This window comes from Sinocyclocheilus anshuiensis, unplaced genomic scaffold (assembly GCF_001515605.1).
Source record: "Sinocyclocheilus anshuiensis isolate Anshui unplaced genomic scaffold, SAMN03320099.WGS_v1.1 scaffold209, whole genome shotgun sequence".
In the NCBI taxonomy this organism is placed as follows: Eukaryota; Metazoa; Chordata; class Actinopteri; order Cypriniformes; family Cyprinidae; genus Sinocyclocheilus; species Sinocyclocheilus anshuiensis.
Window position 1 is genome coordinate 596,132 of NW_015540880.1, and position 21,474 is coordinate 617,605.

Sequence of the window (21,474 nt, forward strand, 5' to 3'; positions counted from 1 at the left end):
TGTCAAAATCATAGATTTTTCTTTTATGCCAAAAATCATTAGGATATTAAGTAAAGATCATGTTCCATGAAAATATTTTGTAAATTTCCTACTGTAAATATATTAAAACTTATTTTTTGATTAGTAACATGCATTGCTAAGAACTTTATTTGGACAACTTTAAAGGTGATTTTCTCACCCTCAGATTCCAGATTTTCTCAAAGAAATAATAAAAAAATTGTTTTATTTTGTTTTTTGGTTAACATTTACTTTATTTCAAGCAATGAAAATATTTTAGTTTTAGGTAACTATAATAACCCTGGCACAAAACAGAGGAATTTCCTTCTGATATACTACATAGCATTTTATGTGTACGCCCATCTGATGTGGCTTAGATTAAAACCAGTTAAACTCTGCGGACCCGGATACGGGTCCAAAATGACGTTAAAAATGTGTATGCTTCATTTACATAGCCTTCCTTATATGGACTGTGACAGAATCAACAGAGCAAAAACATAGAAATTAATGACTGAAAACAGTTGCTATGAATATTTTTACAATGGCTGACATTGATGCATGCCAATTTGGCCCTACTAGCCATACTGGTTCTGCAGTCTACAGACGACAGCACATCCCAGAAGAGAAATCTCTTGATCTTACTGTCCATCTACTCACTCCCAGGTCATCACCTCCTGGCCAGCAATACGACAACAGCTGAAAATACCTACATGTTCATTTTGGGTATATCTAAGCATATTTGTGTTTTATCTAATATATGCATACAGTGTATATGTTCACTGGGCAAAATGAGTCCTTATCCTATCCTCAGTCACAGACAGTGTGCACAAGCAAAAAATAAAAATAAAAAATTGTATATATATATATATATATCATCCTCTCTCATTTCCATATCAGACCTCATGTGGTTTACTCTGTCAGTTTATGTTTAATTGGACAGACTGAATCCAGGCTGTAAAAACAGGGTGTGTGTGTGTTGTGTGTATGTGTGTTTTTATCCAAGAAACTGCATTTTAACTTTGAAAAACATGCGGAAAGATGGAGGGGGGAAAAGGGGTGAGGCAGGAGATAGAGGGGGGAATGTCCACATTTCTCATCTGCCCCAGATTGTTGCATAAAACACACACACTTCCTCCCTCTGTCCCCCTGTTGTGAGTCTATGTCCCAAACAGGAACACCTGAGAGCTATTTAAAGAGGCAGTATGATTAGTGAGGGGAGGAAGAACGCAAGGAAAAAGAGGAATGGAGAGAACAACTGGTTGAGATAGAGAGAGAGAGAGATGTTTGGGGGAGGGAATTATAGGACAGATGCTGGAACCTTCCATTGCAATGCAGTCTTGCATTTGAAACCTCTTTGTGCATTAAATAGAGACTCAAGGTGTGTCGAGGATGGCTAGAAAGGACGCTGAATGTGAGCTTTACACGAATCACGAATATTCTAGTCTCTGAGAAACATGATCAGAACACTGTTACTATAATACTTTTATTTTTCCTGCAGTTTATAGTATGCTTTTTCAGCATGCAATTCTACTTGTCTCCATGTGCAGTACACAGTGAGATCACACTGCATGAAATATCATATGCAACAAAGCAATGTTTCGTGTACATGATATGAACTGTATGAAATTATATAAACTTTTTTTCTGAAACAATCAAAACATATTTAAAATCAATAAAGTTAATTTAAGCAATTTCTGTGTCACTACTGGCACAAAACAGAATAACAAATATAATTATTTAAAGGGACAGTCCACCCAAAAATGAAATTTCTGTATGACTTTCTGTCTTTAAACAAAGAACAAAGACATTTCGAAGTACAATTATACAACAAGGCTCCATACAAAAAAATCACTTAAGGAGCCACTGGCTCCTATAAGAAACAAAAATAGGTGCCAAATCATTTTTTAAGTGCCACAGAATGAACGTGTTTTATTTATTTATTTACTTTTAAACACCTTAACATTTCAGTCTTAATATTATGAATTTATGTCTCCCAGCATTAGCATTTTAATCCATCTTGTAGATGTCCTGGGAACTAAGGTTCACTTAAAGTGGGAACGTCTTTTCCAACTTGAGAACTATACAGTAACAAAGAATTGTTTATTTCACAGAATCTGTGCCAATATCACAGACCATAATTATGTCAGCATCACTTGGCCGCTGAGTGTAGTTTGGGCTCCTCCTCAATGCATCCTATGTTGTCATATGTCTTGCACACATCCAGTCTGTTTTTCTTTATTAGTAACATGTAATTATAAGGAGGTGTTGAATTTTATCTTTAGCTCCCTGCATTCTTTCTTATCATGTAGACAACAGGTTAAGTAAAAATTTGAATATGCAGCATAGCGCATATATTTAGCAAAATGCTCCACTATATAGTTATTTTTTCTAGCTGACTAATGAGCTTATGGACGCCGAATGGTTATTCTGAGGTAAATGATTGTTACGTGGCATTGTTTACATGCTTTACACATTTTCTGTAGTTTGAATTTCAGTAAGTTGTACTGTATCTTATAATATACCTTTGATGTTCATTTATGTTTATTTCGTAGTAGTAAAGAGAAAGATATGATGGGTTCATGTGCCGCTTGAACTGAGGTACTAAAGCGATCGCTCATGCCACATTAAAGACTGCCAAAACGGTATTTATTGTTTGAATTCCGTTATGAATTTGGCAGAATTTTAAAGCTGATACTTTGTTTATTAAAAGGAAACAGAGCACAAAGCTTATTGTGTTTATTGGACAGCAAGTGCGCTACAAATAATATGAAGTTCACGCAATAACAGAACACAACATATAGACTAAAGATCTTGATAACAAGAAGCCATATTAGTATCGATCACAAACGAGAATGGTTATTGTTAATGTCCACACAGCTAACAGCTTTTCAAGTTGTTTAAGTTGTGCACGAAATAGACACTGCTTTTCTGTACTTTTATTAGCACCTCTGTCATTTTCGATGTCTGCCACAACTGGAGCTGCTTTTAGCAAGTTTTTAGCGAGTGCCGTCAACGCTGGTGTTTGGCTGAGATGAGGACTGTTTTTCCACTAAAACTTTGATGCGCATTGCCTCAGTTTATTACGTCAACATAACAAAAGGTGTGATCTCAAAACAATCTGGAAAAAAGGCATTACATGCAAATTTTTTAGTTATAACATGTAAATTTATATAGTCGTAAATTAATATTTTTGGTTGCAAATGCGACCATTTTAGTTGCAATATGGAGCCCTGTACAATGAAAGTAAATTCAAATTAAACATTTCAAAGTGGAATAACTAGCTGTAGAATTGTTTTTCAGAGAAACAAGTATGTGAACTTTGCATGTTTCCTTAATATCTGCAAATACATTTAGGTAATTTCATGTTTTATTGCAGTAAAAAAATTACATACAGCGCCTTTAATAAAAAAAAGCAAACAAAAAATAAATAAATAACGTTTTAATTCTCCAAAGTCATAACTGGACATATCTTTCTGAATTAAATGTTTTGACAACAATGCATTGTTTTCATTGCATACCGCATACTGCTTCACATACTATTTGTAAAAAACAACAGATAGTGTGCAGTATACAGTGCACAGTATACACTAAGCCATCCAATAGTATTCTAAGTATAGGGGGCATCCTTCAAACTCTAGGTATAGAGAGCTTATGATTAAGTTGGCATTGTTTACATGCTTTACACATTTTCTGTAGTTTGAATTTCAGTAAGTTGTACTGTATCTTATAATATACCTTTGATGTTCATTTATGTTTATTTCGTAGTAGTAAAGAGAAAGATATGATGGGTTCATGTGCCGCTTGAACTGAGGTACTAAAGCGATCGCTCATGCCACATTAAAGACTGCCAAAACGGTATTTATTGTTTGAATTCCGTTATGAATTTGGCAGAATTTTAAAGCTGATACTTTGTTTATTAAAAGGAAACAGAGCACAAAGCTTATTGTGTTTATTGGACAGCAAGTGCGCTACAAATAATATGAAGTTCACGCAATAACAGAACACAACATATAGACTAAAGATCTTGATAACAAGAAGCCATATTAGTATCGATCACAAACGAGAATGGTTATTGTTAATGTCCACACAGCTAACAGCTTTTCAAGTTGTTTAAGTTGTGCACGAAATAGACACTGCTTTTCTGTACTTTTATTAGCACCTCTGTCATTTTCGATGTCTGCCACAACTGGAGCTGCTTTTAGCAAGTTTTTAGCGAGTGCCGTCAACGCTGGTGTTTGGCTGAGATGAGGACTGTTTTTCCACTAAAACTTTGATGCGCATTGCCTCAGTTTATTACGTCAACATAACAAAAGGTGTGATCTCAAAACAATCTGGAAAAAAGGCATTACATGCAAATTTTTTAGTTATAACATGTAAATTTATATAGTCGTAAATTAATATTTTTGGTTGCAAATGCGACCATTTTAGTTGCAATATGGAGCCCTGTACAATGAAAGTAAATTCAAATTAAACATTTCAAAGTGGAATAACTAGCTGTAGAATTGTTTTTCAGAGAAACAAGTATGTGAACTTTGCATGTTTCCTTAATATCTGCAAATACATTTAGGTAATTTCATGTTTTATTGCAGTAAAAAAATTACATACAGCGCCTTTAATAAAAAAAAGCAAACAAAAAATAAATAAATAACGTTTTAATTCTCCAAAGTCATAACTGGACATATCTTTCTGAATTAAATGTTTTGACAACAATGCATTGTTTTCATTGCATACCGCATACTGCTTCACATACTATTTGTAAAAAACAACAGATAGTGTGCAGTATACAGTGCACAGTATACACTAAGCCATCCAATAGTATTCTAAGTATAGGGGGCATCCTTCAAACTCTAGGTATAGAGAGCTTATGATTAAGTATGTTTTCCAGCTTGGCCCTGATTTTGCAGGTTTGAGATCTTGACTGTCTTCTTGTTCTGAATCCTATTTCCTTGAAAGAGTGCATTGAATAATGTATCATGTATAATGTCTTACGCTGACATCTGAGAACAGGTTTGAGCACAGATAGAGTAGAAAATATTTAACTTCTTCACTGATATAATCGAAGTATGTTTTTATGTATAACAGACTCTTGAATCTCAGTAAAAACGAGAGTTTTAAATACTCCAGGCTAATGAGCTCTACTGGCTTGATGGAGCTGACAAGAAACTAAGCGCACTAATTTAAAACCATCTGCATATGGTGCTAAAATCCTTTCAGCAATAAGCGAAGCAGCAACAGGAAGAGTCTGAAAATGGCACCATCGCATCTAATCATTTCAACCTTTTTATTTCACTAATCTGTTGTGGTTACATAATCTTTTGTCACAGTCTCAGCAGGGTCCTTCAAATTTAGTTTCAATTCATTGTTCGTGCCAGAGCACACAAAAGTATTCTAAGAATGTTAATAAGACAAAGGAAGATGGCAAGGTCTGAAAGTCTAGACTGGCACGATTCCGGAATTCCATTCTCGGAGACTCTTGAACAGTAAGTGAGAGTTCTATCTGTATTCCAGGCTGATACGTGCGGATAACCCTGCTGAAACTGCAGAGTGCATCCTCACTGTGTCCTGTTTCCACCTTCCAATAATGCCAACCTGTATTATGCAAAGGCAAAAGATGTTCTGTTGCTTGATTTCCCTGCATGTTTTCTTTAGCATCTGTTTTGTTTTCCCTCTTAGGCTTCCAGTCCCTCTCTTTCTTCCCTAATGATGACTGATGAGCTCAGTTTCAGCTCTGTGTGAAGTTCAGTGAACAACAGAAGAACAGCACACTGACATCTCTATCCCAAGTTCAAACAACAGACACGCATCTAGAGCCTCAATTTCACCGTCTTTCAGACATACAGATCTGTTCCCAACTGCCAGTCACTGGCAGTGTGATTATGCATTACATGCAAGAGTGAACTGCCTGAAATATCTCCATCACCTGACTTGGATGTCTAACCCTGCGCTTCGTAATTTTACCAACGGAAGCATCTACTTGAAGCGTTCTTTTAAAAGGACTCATCCAAAATTACTCTAAATTACTCTTTCACAGTTAACCACACTCTCTCTTTTTCTTTGGGTAACACACAACTGCAGACACACACACATGCGCACACACACTGCTTTACTGTAATTACCCACCATATGCTGTCCTGACAGGTACCTGCGTGAAAAGAGTATTTTGAAGTCTTTCGTCTTGATGGAATATTAACGCATAACAGCAAGCACACACATTAGGATGCTGCAGAGGGGAGTTTAATACATGTATAGCTTCTCTTGACAATAACAAGTCAGCAGGTTTTCTTATGTATCTTGGATGTTGCACAAGATTATGAAGTCAAGGGTGTAATTAGCGGTGCTCGCTAAGGAAAGCATCACTTTCCTATTCATCATACTTATGGTTAGTGATTTTCAAAACTCCATTTTATTAAAGGGATAGGATCCTCCACAGTGAATGGGTGCCGTCAGAATAAGAATCCAAACAGTTGATAAAAGCATTAATCCACAGGACTCCTGTCCATCATGTAAAGTGAAAAGCTGTGTGTTTATAGGAAACAAATCTATTAAGGCATTTTAACTTTAAACCATTGTTCTGGCCAAAATACCATAGTCCATAATCCATAATAACACTTCCTCCAGTGAAAAAGTCCACCCCCGCTGTTCTTCCACAACAAAATCCACCAACATATTTGTTTAGAACTGTTTAAGCTTTGTAAATGGTGCTTGATCTGTGCATATATTTCTCCTGAATCAGACAACATGATTTTTTTCACTAGAGGAAGCAAAATTATGGATTATTTTATTCAGAAGCAATAGTTTGAAGTTACATCTTAAAGATGAATTTGTTTATTACAAACATGCATCTTTTCACTTCACAAGACCTTAATTGATGGACTGGAGTGTTGTGGCTTACTTGCCACAACGAAAGTCCATATTGTGATGTTTTATCAGCTGTTTGGACTCTCATTCTGACGGCACCCATTCACTGCTGAGGATCAATTGGTGAGCAAGTGATGTAATGCTAAATTTCTCCAAATCCATTCCAATGAACAAAGAAACTCATTGGCATCCTGAATGCTATGAAGGTGAGTACATTTACAGCTAATTTTGGGTGAACTATTCCTTTAATGGGGTCCCATGTTGATTTGGACCACAGTGACTATGATTGGACTGGCAAAAACTATTGAAACATTCTTTAAAATATCTGCAAAATACTTCAGGTTGTTTAAGAAAAGTCTAACTTACAATTTTCAACAGGCATATGATAAAATTGTCAAAAAATCCATAGACTTACTTTAAAAAAGGCAAGCAGACCATTTCTAGAGGCGAAAATGACATAGAGACCACCTAGCAACCTTGAATATCATGACAAACACCTAGAAACCACACAGAATACAATGGCAACCACTTAAGAACCACCTGGAGCCCTATGGCAATGCCCTATGAAAAAAGCTTCTGCATTGTGGTGGCGAATTTTGTATGGACGAGCATCAGATTTTCCTCACAAATTATTTGGCTTTGTAGAGCACATACAAAATCAAAACTGGCAACAGCATTTCTGCTTTGGCTTGGGTGCATGCGCTTTCATTTGTGTCTGTGATGTAATGAACACAACATCCATCTACCATTGCACTTTGTTAATGCTTTCCACATGTATCATTTTTGGAGAGCCACCATGGATAACGCCTAATGGGATGTTCTCTATTATTGCCCCCTGTGTCATTGTTGTCACTTTCCTTCCAATATGATAGGTGCTATTTCCAGCCATTCCTGTGCTATTCTCAGCCATGTTACCTGTGGCAACCCAAGGTGTGACAGCCATACAGGTAGTCTCCCCTGCAGGACAAACCATAGTCACATGGGTATACGCCATCACGGTCTGGTAATATATGGACCCAGCAGCCCAGAGGACACCATGTCCCTCGAGAAGGATTCCTGTGGTGGGAGCTCTCTCTCCTAGTGCTAAAATAAAACACAGTCTCAGTTTTCATTTCTCAAACCTTAGACCTAGATGGGGGGAAAACAAGTTACCTAAATGTAGGATGTGATAAGACAGGATGGTACAAGTTCTTTCTGTTAGGACACCAAAACACTTTGGAACAAAGCGATAAAAGCTGACAGGCTTTGCTCGGTGAAATCAGTAAACTTTTATCGCACAAAAGAAATTCAGACAGACTCATTTTTACAACTGCACAATACGACTTGAGATGAAATACCGCCTGACTGTTTTGTGGTCGACCAATTATATTTGCTATGCAAGGAATTTCATCAGGATGTTAAACGCATCTTTTTTCATGCATGATCTGGGCTATTGGTCTGAACTTTAATTAAACAGCCCTTTGATTGTTACTGTTATCTCTACCAACCCTTCTTGAGCTCTATATGAAAAATAAACATCAGGACAGCCAAATTATGCCCTGCCATCTAAGTGGATCTGCACATTTTGTAGGTCTCCCTAACCTAACAAACCTGATTCAACCCATCAGATAGGGCACCTCCAAGACCTGGAAAGGGTGTGTCAAATGAGGGAGACTCCAAAATGTGCAGTTCTGTGAGACTGAGAACCAATGATCTAAGCATCAAAGCAGCCCAAGTGCTCTGACTGATCTAACCAAGGGGTTGCCCTTGTACGCTGTCCATGGTGCTGAGCAAGCAGATGAGCAGTTTGAAAGCAATATTGTGCTTTCAATGCAAAACTCAACAACAACAAAAAAACACTTGTGGAGAGGCACTGATATACAATGTGTGAAACAGGCTTTCCAAATTAAATGACAAAAAAAATGTCCAAATTCAGAAGAAAATCTTAAGTGTGTAAAGAATGAGTTTGCTCCTCTACTTAAAATTATATCAGTGTCTTTGCAGTATTTATGTGATATTGACAGTAGGACAAGTACTTTGAACAAGTACTATGAATTGTACATTTCTCATATAGAGCTGAACAAATTAAGCACACAACACTGAACATTTTAAAAAATGTAAACAGAAAGAACAAACAGTATAGAACTTTTAAAGTTGAGATGCAAATCACAAATTGTTATTTAGTACTAGGCATACGCATGGTGATTTTATTCCTATATTTTTCCTCGATTTGTTTTTTTTCGATTTTACTCACTTTGTATGATTCACTTTTAAGAAGCTAATTCCACCCTGACTTGCTCATTTCTAAACCTGATATTATTTAATAAATCATTATGCTTTTAATCTGTTGTCATAGTAAATATACTGTCATTTTCACAGTGCACTTGCTTTGACAAACATTTGTCTACTTAGACGACTTTCTGTCTTGCTTCAGGGAAAAAAACTGTCTCATTAGAAACCCCAAAATAGTTTTTGCATACAAATAGGGTAAAATGCCATCTCGGTAACTCACGTGTGCCGTCAAAACGCGTCGCTATAGTATCCAAAAATGTGTTCTGTGGCGCGAGCAATCCCTTCATGACAGGCATTTTCCCGCCCTGATATCGAATAACCCATCAAAGTGACGCGGCGTTGTCAGAGACAAAGGCAGAGACAGTTTGAAGCACTCCGGTGAAACCGAGCTTTCAGCGGACTGAGACGCGGAGAATCCCGTTCTCTCACAAGCGCGCGAGCAGGCTGGATTGGGATGCGCGCGCCCGTGGTACTGGGAGTGACGCCCATAGGTGCGCGTCAGGTAAATAGCGCGCGAGCAGTCTATACAAGTGGCGCGTGAGATCGGAGATTCAAGCGGTTGTGGATCCCAATATAGTTTAATAAACCTAAAAACGACTATATTTATGTTCTTCAGGAATATAATATATAGGCTATTATTTTGTAAGGGAAAAATTAAATGACAAAAAAGATTCAAATTCAGAAAAAAAGTAGGCCTAATAACCTGTGAAGCCTGACATATGAGCAGGGGCGGACTTACCCAGTGGTGGACGAAGTACACAAATCAAGTACTTGAGTAAAAGTACAGATCCGTATTACAAAATATTACTCCAGTAAAAGTAAAAGTACTCAGTTTTCAATTTTACTCGAGTGAAAGTACAAAAGTACTTGATTTTTTATGTACTTAAGTAAAAAGTACCGCAGTTTTATATAGGCTACTTTTATTATTTAATTTTATATTAGCATATATTTTTTTATAACCCTACTGCTCAAAATACCTGGGATTTTCCCAAAATAACCAATAAGGAAATAATGAATATAATGGTTTAAACGCTCAATTGTGAGGTTTATCATTTAATAATTTATTTTGTTTTTGTGAAAACCTGTATCTCAACTGTAAAGCAGTTGCTATTTCGTGGTCTACAATATGAAAGAAACCCATTATAATGTACATTAAAACATGTAGAAACATTGGACACAACTATGGGGCACCATTGTGCAGCAGCAAGCATCACAACACAAAAGGAACCTCAAGGTTGATCTAGGAAAATGTGCGCAAATGTATAGTGCCCCATTCCTATATTCTACCTGGGGCCCCCAATTCACTAAATCCGCCCCTGCATATGAGAGTAAGTAAAATCAGTAAGAAAAAAAATTAAACAGTTTATCGAACAAATTATTATTAGACAAAATATATTTCCAAAAACCCAGTTTTATTCAGAGGCCCAGACTGCAGTTGCTGATATTTCAATGGCCAAAAAGTAAGGTGCAATTCTGATGGCTTGTAATGTAAATCAATGAAATATTTGTAAAAGTATAGCAGATTACTTACATAAAAAAATATATAAACACACACATACATACGCACATATACATATATATATATATTTGTAGAGGCACAACATAGCCTATGCAATCCAGTACAGTGATGATTGAGGGATGAATCAACATATAAACAATAAACATTCCTCAAAAGCCTGAGGTATTGATACTAACATTTTAACATGATCATTCACACATAGGTTTTTTTTGTTGTTGTTAAAAATCAAGTAATTCTAAGTTGCTTCAGTCCTACATGTTCATATTACTATCTAGGCCTTAGAAATATGCATATCAAATATGATACAGTAGGCTTTATAGGGTTAAAGTTTAGTACGCAACTTACCCACTTTTGTGCATTGTTATCATAAAGGTAATTAATCATTTTTACAGTATGGCCTAGTTCAGTCAGTGTTGAGCACCATGTAGTGTGTCCGTTTCACCTCACGTTAATACAGTAACACAGCTGGTCTCAGCTGGTTGCATACAGAGAAAGCTTTTAGGGTCTAAGCAGGTCCTGGAAGCCCCCCAAAACTGGACATCTGACACACCTCCTGTGTCCAAATATGCATACTTACCTACTGTTTACTATGCAAAAACCAGTACATCAAATAAGCTGAAGGTTCAAATGCACTGTTCTTAGTTGTAAGACACACTGTAGATATAAAATGGAAAAGATAATGCCATGGCTGATGTAATATGTCTGAGAATAATATAGCATACTACAAACCTGCATGAGTTTAATCAGGTGTGTTTGATTAGAGAAACATGCAAAATGTGTAGGTTAGGAGGCCTCCAGCAATAGATCTGAGAAACACTGTAGGCTTACTAATGTATTTTGAAAACAACATTACTAGCCTGTTTGTTAAAAAGAAAAGACATTATCAATGCAGGGCCTATTCGAACAAAGGATTGGGAAATTATAGATTTTTTTTCTTTGCAATGTCCATCAAAACTGCAGAACAAAAAGTAGACCAAAGAGAAATGAGATGAAGTGTGCATACATTGCACGAGTCAATAAAGACGACGATTTTTTGTTAAACATATTACACGGAGCAGGCCATGTCGCCCTCTGCTGTTTATACTATCACAATACCACACATTCACCTTCTACTACTACAATACATATTGCCACAAGTGCTGAGGCAGTGTTGAAAACACTATTCAAATAAATAGCAATTTGCTGTACAGTAATGTGACATAACAGAGGATTAATTAAGAATTTTCTTATATTATTATGGTAATATTCTCACCATTATTGCTGTTGCTGCTGTAGGGTAATTGTTGAGATATGATTAGTCACTGGAGAGCTGACTTGACAAATTGACAAATACTATAATCCAATCATGTGTCTGTCTCTGTTTCTTGTGTACTGATGTATGCTTATCACAGTAGTGAAAAATTTAATCATTCTGTTGCAGGATGTATTTGTAAATATGATGAAAATAATGGTTTTATCGAATGCGTTTTGATTGTAAATATGCAAGCTCATGCAAATAAAGACACAAATGAAGCACTGTTCATTATGATTAAGCTTATGGAAAAGAATGATTGCCACATACGGTGACTGTCATGTGTACAGGTGCAAACAAGCGTTAATCACAGAGATCACTTGATGAGGCTGATTAACAGTTTTTTGTCAACTGAAACAATCATTATATTGCCTACTACTCAATACTCACAGCTTTTATACACATGTTGTCAAGCCTCTATTACCTATTTTTTAGACTATAATAGATTATAGTGAAATGTTAAGTACACCCCATGAAAAATTGCATATCAGATTTTTTTATGTTTTTGAAAGAATTCACTTGTGCTCACCAAGTTTGCATTTATTTAATAAAAAAAAAAAAAGTAATACTGTTAAATTTTATTACAGTTTAAAATAATGTTTTCTATTTTATTATATTTTAAAATGTAATTTGTTTTTGTGATGGTAAAGCTGAATTTTCCACAGTCATTACTCCAGTCTTCAGTCACATGGTCCTTCAGAAATCATTCCAATATGCTGACTTTGTGCTCAAGAAACATTTCTTAGAATTATCAATTTTGACAGTTGTGCTGGTTAATATTTTTGTGGAAACCACGATACATTAATTTTTTTCAGGATTCTTTTATGAATAGAATAGAAACCTTTTAACATTGTAGATGTCTTCACGGTCACTTTTGATCAATTTTATGCACTCTTTCTAAATAAAAGTATTAATTTCTTTCAAAAACAATATTACAGACCTTTTGAACCATTTAAGGCAACAAAATTTAACAAACAACAGTTGGTTAAATTAATGTTAAATTTAAACCATAAATTTCCATTTCATCTGTGAAAAAGTTAGTACAACCAAACATTCATCACTAAAAACTAAAATGACTACAATTTCAATCAAATGCAAAATAGTAGAGCGTCATTAAAGATGAAGTTCCCACATTATATAAACTTCAATTAACTCATCTGGTCACATGGGCGTAGCTTGTGGGGGGTCCAGAGGGGCCTGTCCCCCCTAGCGACTGAAAAGTAAATATGTATACAATGTAGTTATTTTCATACATTTTAAATTGTTATTTTGTAAATAAATTAATAAATCAAATCAAACTTACTAATGCCTCCCGTCTCATTTGCGTAAGTTGTGGCGTGACGAATCTTCATTTTGGTGGATATTAGTATTATTATAGCATACTGCTTGCCCTTACATGGCGTGAATGAATATTCAGTGTTCTTTACAACAACTTCAGAGAAATCTGGACCTAACCAAAATAAAGTCAGACAAAGATGACCTGGACAGTCTCATAAAGGTGATCCACAGGACGCTCCGTAGCAGCTCCGTGTTCTACATTTACGTCAGGAAGAGCACTATTTACATCCAGATGTTATTTGATTTACACTAAACAAAACCTAGACATAGATTTAATAATATAAACTACTTAATCTGCCATTTTTAGTAAGATTTACCAAATAGGCTATGAAGTATTTGTTTTGCGATGAACTTGAATCATGTCCAACAGATATCTGATTTAAAGCAGTGGGTGAGAAATGTACTCCTTGATTTGTTTAATAAAAGCATACTTTGATATTCTGTTGAAAAACATGCTTATAGTGCATTATTTTCAACGTGTTTATTTCAATTAAATAGCCTTTACTCATCAATGCTGTCCAACTGTATTTCTAGTATCCATATGGTCAAGGACAAAACATTTCCTGGGTGTTCTTACTCTTTCATAGCTCTCTTCTTTCCGATATAAGCCAATCAAAATGTACGACTAGTCAAAGTTGTACATTGGATATTTGAAATTAAGAGTCTTTAATACTGAAATATCGAAAATGCTCGGGACATCAATTATTAAACGTTAAATTGGCTTGCCATACTGTAACAGTCATGTATTCTGACAGGAGGCACTTCCGCTGGAAACTGATTGGTCCGCTCCTGGTGACATCACACTGATGATGCTTTGTGGGGCCGCCTTGAGATTTAATTACGGGTCTGTGTTCGCGCATGATATTATACGAGCCGTTTTTCCTCATTGTTAGCCTTATTTTATTGATTTAAATGTCTCTGGTTTTTCCGTTTGTTAAGACCCTTCTTTATGAAATAAAACCCGCTCTCGAGTCGCTTGTCACCAGACCCGTGCGTTGATTCTGGAGCCAGTGTTTTTGTTAGTGAGCGATCCTGGGACGCGCGCTCGGTCTGTCGGCATGTTCGGATACCCGTCTGCAGGATTATAACCACCGGAAAACAGCAGTGCAATCAATAAAGTAAGTGATTGAAATAACATGGCATAAAAAGAAGACGAGATGATGATGTGTCATAGGTTGAGCATAGCCTATATGCAGCACCTGTAGCAGCGCTTCAATGCTGAACAAAAAAATGTTTAAGCCAGCCTAAGATGGTTTGCTGGTCGTTAGTGGTTTAAGATGGTCTCCCGGCCTGATCAAGATGGTCTTCAGATGGTTTAGCCGGAAAGCAAGTTGGAGTCCCAGTTTAACCAGCTAAAAAGAAGAACCAGTAAAAAAAAAAGACCTGACCATCTTAAACCATCATAAGAGAAAAAAACACACACAAACAACTGAGCAATACTATAATTTTATATCTATATATGTCTCTCTCTCTCTATTCTCCTTTCCGCGCTCTTTCATTTTCTGTAGTTTGTGAGAGCTGAGATTAAAAACGATGATGGACCATTTGGCAACTACTAGTGGCACCCAGGGACCTGTCATGTGTGAACCCTCTTACCCTCCATGTAAAATGGCCCGTATGGAGAACTCAAGAGATCTACCTGTACCTGGAGTCACTCCTGTGAGCCTGACCTCCAAACAAACATCATTACACATTAACAGGAGGAAAGGTATCCACTGACGGGCATAAACACAGATACAGGACCTTGTCTGTTCATAAGATGTCCGAGTGATCATATTCTCCTGTGGTTATAATACAGGCAGTCTGCTTCCTGTGTTCTGTATGGTGGAGCAGAATGATGTCCCGCCCTCAGAGAGGAAGAGGTTGGAGCATGCAAAATTTGTGCTGTTGAAAAAAGACCTGCTGTTCAGCCAGATTACAGAGGCCGCACTGCAAGAGCTGGGATACACACACACCGCAGCAGCTCTGGCTACAGGTATACACACACTAATGAATAATTCACGCTCAGTTCAAATTGAATACGTAAGCCTGAAAGATGGGAAATGTTGCTGTTATTTTTTTTTAGTTCCAGTCCACACCATCACAACCTGCATCATATCTTCCAGTATATGCATCACACATACTGTAAACCACGTTCAAAAATTGATTTGGATTTGTTTGTTTTGTTTTTTAAAGTCTAATATGCTCACCAAGGCTACATTGATTACAAATATAGAACAAACAGTAATATTGTGAAATATTAATATAATTTTAAATAACTGTTTTAATATATTTTAAATGTAATTTACTCCTGTGATGGCAAAGCTGCATTTTAATATGCTGATTTGGTGCTCAAGAAACATTTCTTATTATTATCAATTTTGAAAACAGAGCTGCTTAATATTTTTGTGGAAACGGTTAAACATTTTTCAGGATTCTGAGATGAATAGAACGTTTTAAAAAAACATGTAAATGATCAATTTTCTTAATAAAAGTAAAAAATAAAAAATAAAAAAAACATACTGTCCCCAAACCTTTGAACTGCAGCATACATATAATATGAATTATTTCCAGTAATTATATCTAATTGATATAAATTTTAAAAGTACTTTGATTTATTTTAAATTTCTATTTAAACATTGAAAAGGCTGCACAATTAAGTTACACAGTAAATGAAAACACAAAAACATTGCAAAAATGTTTAGATGGTCAAATCTTAAGTTAACCTGTACTTAATGTTTTTTTTAACATAACATATATCCCTCATATGGATTTTTTTTTTCTTTTTTCTTTTAATGCTAATGTTTATAAATATGATACATAATTTGCTTATTTGATACAACAATTAAGTAATGAAAAATATTTTAAATTGAAGGTTCAAGACACTGAAGGAAAAATAGAAAAGGAAGTGCAGAAAGCTGATGGGACACAAGAGAATGTGAACTTGGTCGAGATCAGAAAGCTATTAAGGTTGTCAGAAGAGAAAAATAAGTAGCAAAGTAAAATAATGAAAAAACAACAACTCCGAAATACAAACAAAAAAGGAACTATGGTGTCAGGAACTATATAAGGTTCATATATAGTAGTCATATATTGTAATAAATATTAATTTCTGCATTAGGTCAGGTTCAAGTTGGCCATTGGAACCCTGTGTCCCTGTCCACTGTGACAGACACCTCTGACGCAACAGTAGGAGACATGCTTCAAGATCTTTACCATGTCATCACCTTAAGAATAAAGCTACACAGGTACAACCTGCACACACATTTACTTTAAGCATCACATCTGTCTCTGGGTTTCAGCAAACAGGCTTATCAGAATAATGAACTACATACACTCTGAGAATGAAAGCTGTTCTGATTTATTTATTTTATTTGATTATTTATTTAGTCATTTATTAGACACTTTTATCCAAAGCGACTTACAAATGAGGACAACATAAGCAATCAATTGTAATATTAAAACAACTAAAAACTGATCCAAAACTAAAAGCTAAAACTTTATAAATACTACCTATACACATTTTAAAAATAAAGAGATTAAATAAAAATGACAAATGCATACAACAAAATTTCAAAACTTGACATTTAAATGAAAAACAAAAAAATAAAGCTAAAAACAATTCAAAATATTAAAGAACAAAAGGTTTAAGAGTATAATAATGATTCTAACATAACACTAAGCCAAACACCAAAAAAAACAACTACACAACCACACACACATACATATATACTGTATATGTACATACACATTAATAAATTCAATATATATATTATTTCATTTTCATTTAGTTTGTTGAAGTATTAAAATAAGTCAAATTAAATAAAACTAAAAACTTAATAAAAGACCTATAGACATAATAAATTCAGACATAATGTAACTAAAATTAAAATAAATAACAAATACAAATAATACAAATCAAATGACAGTAGTTTATCAGTAATCCTAAAAAATAACACTGACAGAACAAGACCAAACGCGATATCAGCACATCTCCACACAGTAAACAAAACAAGCGTTTCCTAGCAACGACAACTGCACTACAATAATAATCTTAATCTGATTTATGATTAAGAATAATTTTTCACAGGTGATCTAGTGTTAAAACTCATTTAAAAATTATTAAAAGTTATTATAGTTATTAAAGTTTTGAGGATAAACACTTAATAATATAGCTATTTCTGGAATAATAATTATTTGTGATGAATGTTCTACAGTGTAATTAATTATTGCAATGCACTGCTTTTCTCATTGACTCATGCACATTCTCTCACTCTCTTAGTGTTTCTAAATTAGAGGACTTGCCTGCTGAGCAGTGGACTCATTCTACCGTCAGAAATGCCCTGAAGGAGCTGCTGAAAGAGATGAATCAGAGCACACTGGCTAAAGAGTGTCCATTATCTCAGGTACATGTTCACAATTAGACACTGTAAATACACTATTTTAGCAAGGCACCATACATATAAGCTGTATACTAACTTAAAAACACTTTTTAATCAACCACAGCTTAATTGCATGTAGCTATAGAATAAAACTGGGTTAATTGTCTCATATCTCATGGTTAAAGCGCAGAACTATGATCGAAGAAGTGCTTTTCATTGAAGAATACACCCTACTATTAAGATCCATGCCTAGTTTGAGAACCAGCTATTAAATCTATTTAGCAAGGAGACAAAAACCTTTAGCACATCCTTTCTGGACACATTTAGTCGGTTCCAAGGTACACCTCAAGGCTTAATTTAGTATGCTCTGTCTGTTATTCACTGAATTCCTGTTACAGTCACATGAAAAGAAAATGAGAGGCAAAATCCCATTTTTGCCTGCACATAAACACACATTGACTTATCTCATATTTTTGTTTGAAAGAGCATGATTTCGTCAGTAGTGAACGGCACTTACTATGCCAGCATCTCTGTTGCGAGATGTCAGGAGTTCGGCCAGTGGTACAAACACTACAAGAGGGCAAAATCTATGATGGGTGAGTAGCAACCTACTGTATGTTGTCCAAGAATAGCTCATATATTCACACATTTATTGCCTTCTTTAAGTAGTTGTTTTCTTTTTGTATTTTGGTAACACTTTACATTAGTTACCATTTGGTAATACAGTAGGTATCATGAACAAACAATAAACAATATATTTACAGCATTTATCAATTTAGGTTAATTTTTAGATATACTAACACATTTATAAAATATCAAGCTCTATTAATTAACATTAAATGTATTATGAACAAACATGAATTAACAATATAATAGCATATTTATAAATTGTCAGTAATGCTGTAAAAATGGTTGTTCATTGTTAATTAATTACACGTAATGTATTAACCTATTTTAATAAAAAAATTAAACTACACTACTGTTCAAAAGTTTGCAGTCTTTTTGACAGAAATCTTTTACGCTCACCAAGGCTGTATTTATTTGATCAAAATACTGTAAAATCATTAATATTGTGAAATGTTATTACAATTTAAAATAACTGTTTTCTTTTTTAATACGTTTAAAAATGTAATTTATTCCTGTGCTGGCAAAACCATTACTCCAATCTCCAATGACATATCATTCTTCAGAAATAATTATAATTTTTGTGTATATATTTGTGATTTTTTTTCAGGATTCTTTGATGAATAGAAAGTTTTTATTTTGAAATAAAAATCTTTTGTAACAATATAGAAGTCTTTACTGTCACTTTTGATCAGTTTAATGCATCCTTGCTCAATAAAAGTATAAAAAAAAACGAATAATAAAATCTTACAGAAACCTTTGAATGGCAGTGTATGTAAAATAATATTTTAGTAAAATAACTATATATGCTAAGTTAACGCAGCGTATACTGAAAATAAAACGATTTTGTCTGTGAATTTTAAATGGACTCCAGTTATTTAATATGAATTTTGAACTACTAAATATTTTATCTCCCCTCAGGTGAAATGAACAGGCACTGCAACCATCCCTCATCCTCCAGCCAGCCCACCATGTACCAGCAACCAATGGAAGGCAGTGGGGTGGAGCCATGTGGTGTTGTCCAGATGCAGGCTGGAATGCCAGGTCTGGTGATGGCTCAGCTCCTTTCACAGCAGCACGCCATGTCTCAACTTCTCACACACGCTCACACGCACTCACACGGGCCTCATCCTGCGCCACTAAGGACTCCTCCCAAATGCAATGTGTCCCCGCCCACAGTACCTCAATGTCCCTCACCTGTCACCGACGTCTCACCTGAAATTTACCACTGGGTGCGTGAGGAGCTGAAGAGGGCGGGGGTTTCCCAAGCTGTGTTTGCACGAGTGGCCATTAACAGGACTCAGGTAACATGGTAATTTTATGCAACAGAATTTTTAGTCGTATGTCCATATCTCTTAAATCTTATGTATCTGTACACATAATAAAGTGTCTATCCATGATATCACTTGCAACAGGGCCTGCTGTCAGAGATCTTGCGCAAGGAAGAGGACCCACGGTGCGCGTCTCAGTCTCTTTTAGTTAACCTTAGGGCCATGCAGAGCTTCCTGCAACTCCCGCAGAGCCAGAGAGACTCCTTTTATCTGGAGGAAAGAGAGCGTAACCTCAACTCTACCTACAACACCAATACCAGCTCACCTCTGCCCATTCAGGTTCACTGTCACTCAAATTTAATTATGGACCTGAGGTGCAAAATAGCTTGTGCTATAATCTCTATGGACAGCGCAACGTATTTTGACAAATAATAACCATAGTAATAGTAATAATAATAATAATAATAATATTAAAGGTCCATTTGTCAGTCAATGTCTACAAAAGTGTCTCTCTCACTACAGGCAAAACTTTCACCTGTTTCCAAGGACATTATAGTCAAAGTGGAATGCGATGATTCTGGAATAAATTATGGCATCTATGATGAAATACAGCAGGAAATGAGACGAGCAAAAGTGTCACAGGCCTTGTTTGCAAAAGTCTCTGCAGCAAAGAGTCAGGTACGTCAAGGAATGAATACATTGGTACAGACTGGACAAAAAATCTTTAATAAAAAGAAAAAAAAGAGTTCGACGTTACAAGTACATTTATGCATTTTATCCAAAGCAACTTACATTGATTTTAGTTATATACATTTCATTCTTGATTAAATATCTAATAAATGTTTATATGAATGCAGGGATACAAGGACTAATAGAAATGTGCAGTATATACGTTGAATGCATATAATAGTAATTATGAAAATAATTGGGTTAATCCACTCCCAGTTTTATGAGAAAATATGTACAGTAGGTAGCAAAAATCTAGAACACTAGTCGAAATGCTTTTCTGTTGCATTTTTTACCATTACAAATGTGATTATCTGCATAACAATTTTAGTTTTTTTTCCAGAAATCTTTGTAATATAAAAATACAATAAAAACAGTAATATTATGAAATATTATTAAAATTTAAAATAACCGTTTTCTATTTTAATATATATTTATAGACACTCATCCAAAGATTACATTACATTGAAGGTATAAACATTTCATACATATTTAAATTCAGTATATATTTATATGAATGCAGGGAATGCAAGGACTAATAGGAATGTACATAAATTGAATGCTTATTATACCGTGATTATGAAAATAATTAGTATTAATCCACTCCCAGTTTTATGCGAAAATATGTATAGTAGGGTTCAAAAACAAGTAAAACACTAGTGGAAATTTTTTTATTTGAAATTTCATTCATGTAACGAATTCAGTCCACTGAAGGCGAGTGTAGTGAAGAACCCAAGTGCAGTTTATTTACAGGTGATCCAAACATAATCCAAACAGACGAAGACTAGATACACGGACTTGACTTGACGAGGCATGAACAGACTTGACTAGGCATGAACAGACTTGACTAGAACAGACTAGACTCACTGACAGCGGGTTACAACTTCAATACACGACCAGGCACAATGGGAACATGATGGCTACTTATAGCAGACAAGGAGGGTCACATGACATGAACAAACCAATGGGAAACAAGACACATGACTAAGACTACCAATCAGAACATGACACATACACAAGGCAGAGATACATGAGGGCAAGGGAAGCATGACACTGACAGCATGGGAGCCATGGCGGAGCGGGGGGCCATGGCGGAGCAGGCAGAGCGAGGAGCCATGGCAGAGCGGGCGGCCATGGCGGAGAAGGGAGATCGGGCGGCCATGGCGGAGCAGGCAGATCGGGCGGCCATGGCGGAGCAGGCAGATTCGGGCGGCCCTG

At 35.6% G+C, this 21,474-nt stretch overlaps 2 protein-coding genes across 2 annotated transcripts in view; one reads left to right on the forward strand and one right to left on the reverse strand.

Annotated features, from left to right (window-relative positions):
• kcnh8 (potassium voltage-gated channel, subfamily H (eag-related), member 8) overlaps nt 1–9,542 on the reverse strand; it is a 45,496-nt gene extending 35,954 nt beyond the window's left edge. Inside the window, exon 1 of the mRNA XM_016485959.1 lies at nt 9,347–9,542. Within this exon, the coding sequence (XP_016341445.1) occupies nt 9,347–9,422 (76 nt within the window). The 5' untranslated portion in view covers nt 9,423–9,542. The remainder of the gene's footprint in view (nt 1–9,346) is intronic.
• Nucleotides 9,543–14,103: 4,561 nt separating this feature from the next.
• The window catches only part of LOC107688330 (DNA-binding protein SATB1-like), a 10,561-nt gene continuing 3,190 nt past the window's right edge, over nt 14,104–21,474 (forward strand). The window contains exons 1-9 of the mRNA XM_016485962.1: nt 14,104–14,392; nt 14,783–14,982; nt 15,073–15,249; nt 16,375–16,501; nt 17,536–17,659; nt 18,120–18,231; nt 19,181–19,563; nt 19,675–19,869; nt 20,053–20,208. Of these exons, the coding sequence (XP_016341448.1) occupies nt 14,808–14,982; nt 15,073–15,249; nt 16,375–16,501; nt 17,536–17,659; nt 18,120–18,231; nt 19,181–19,563; nt 19,675–19,869; nt 20,053–20,208 (1,449 nt within the window). The 5' untranslated portion in view covers nt 14,104–14,392; nt 14,783–14,807. The remainder of the gene's footprint in view (nt 14,393–14,782; nt 14,983–15,072; nt 15,250–16,374; nt 16,502–17,535; nt 17,660–18,119; nt 18,232–19,180; nt 19,564–19,674; nt 19,870–20,052; nt 20,209–21,474) is intronic.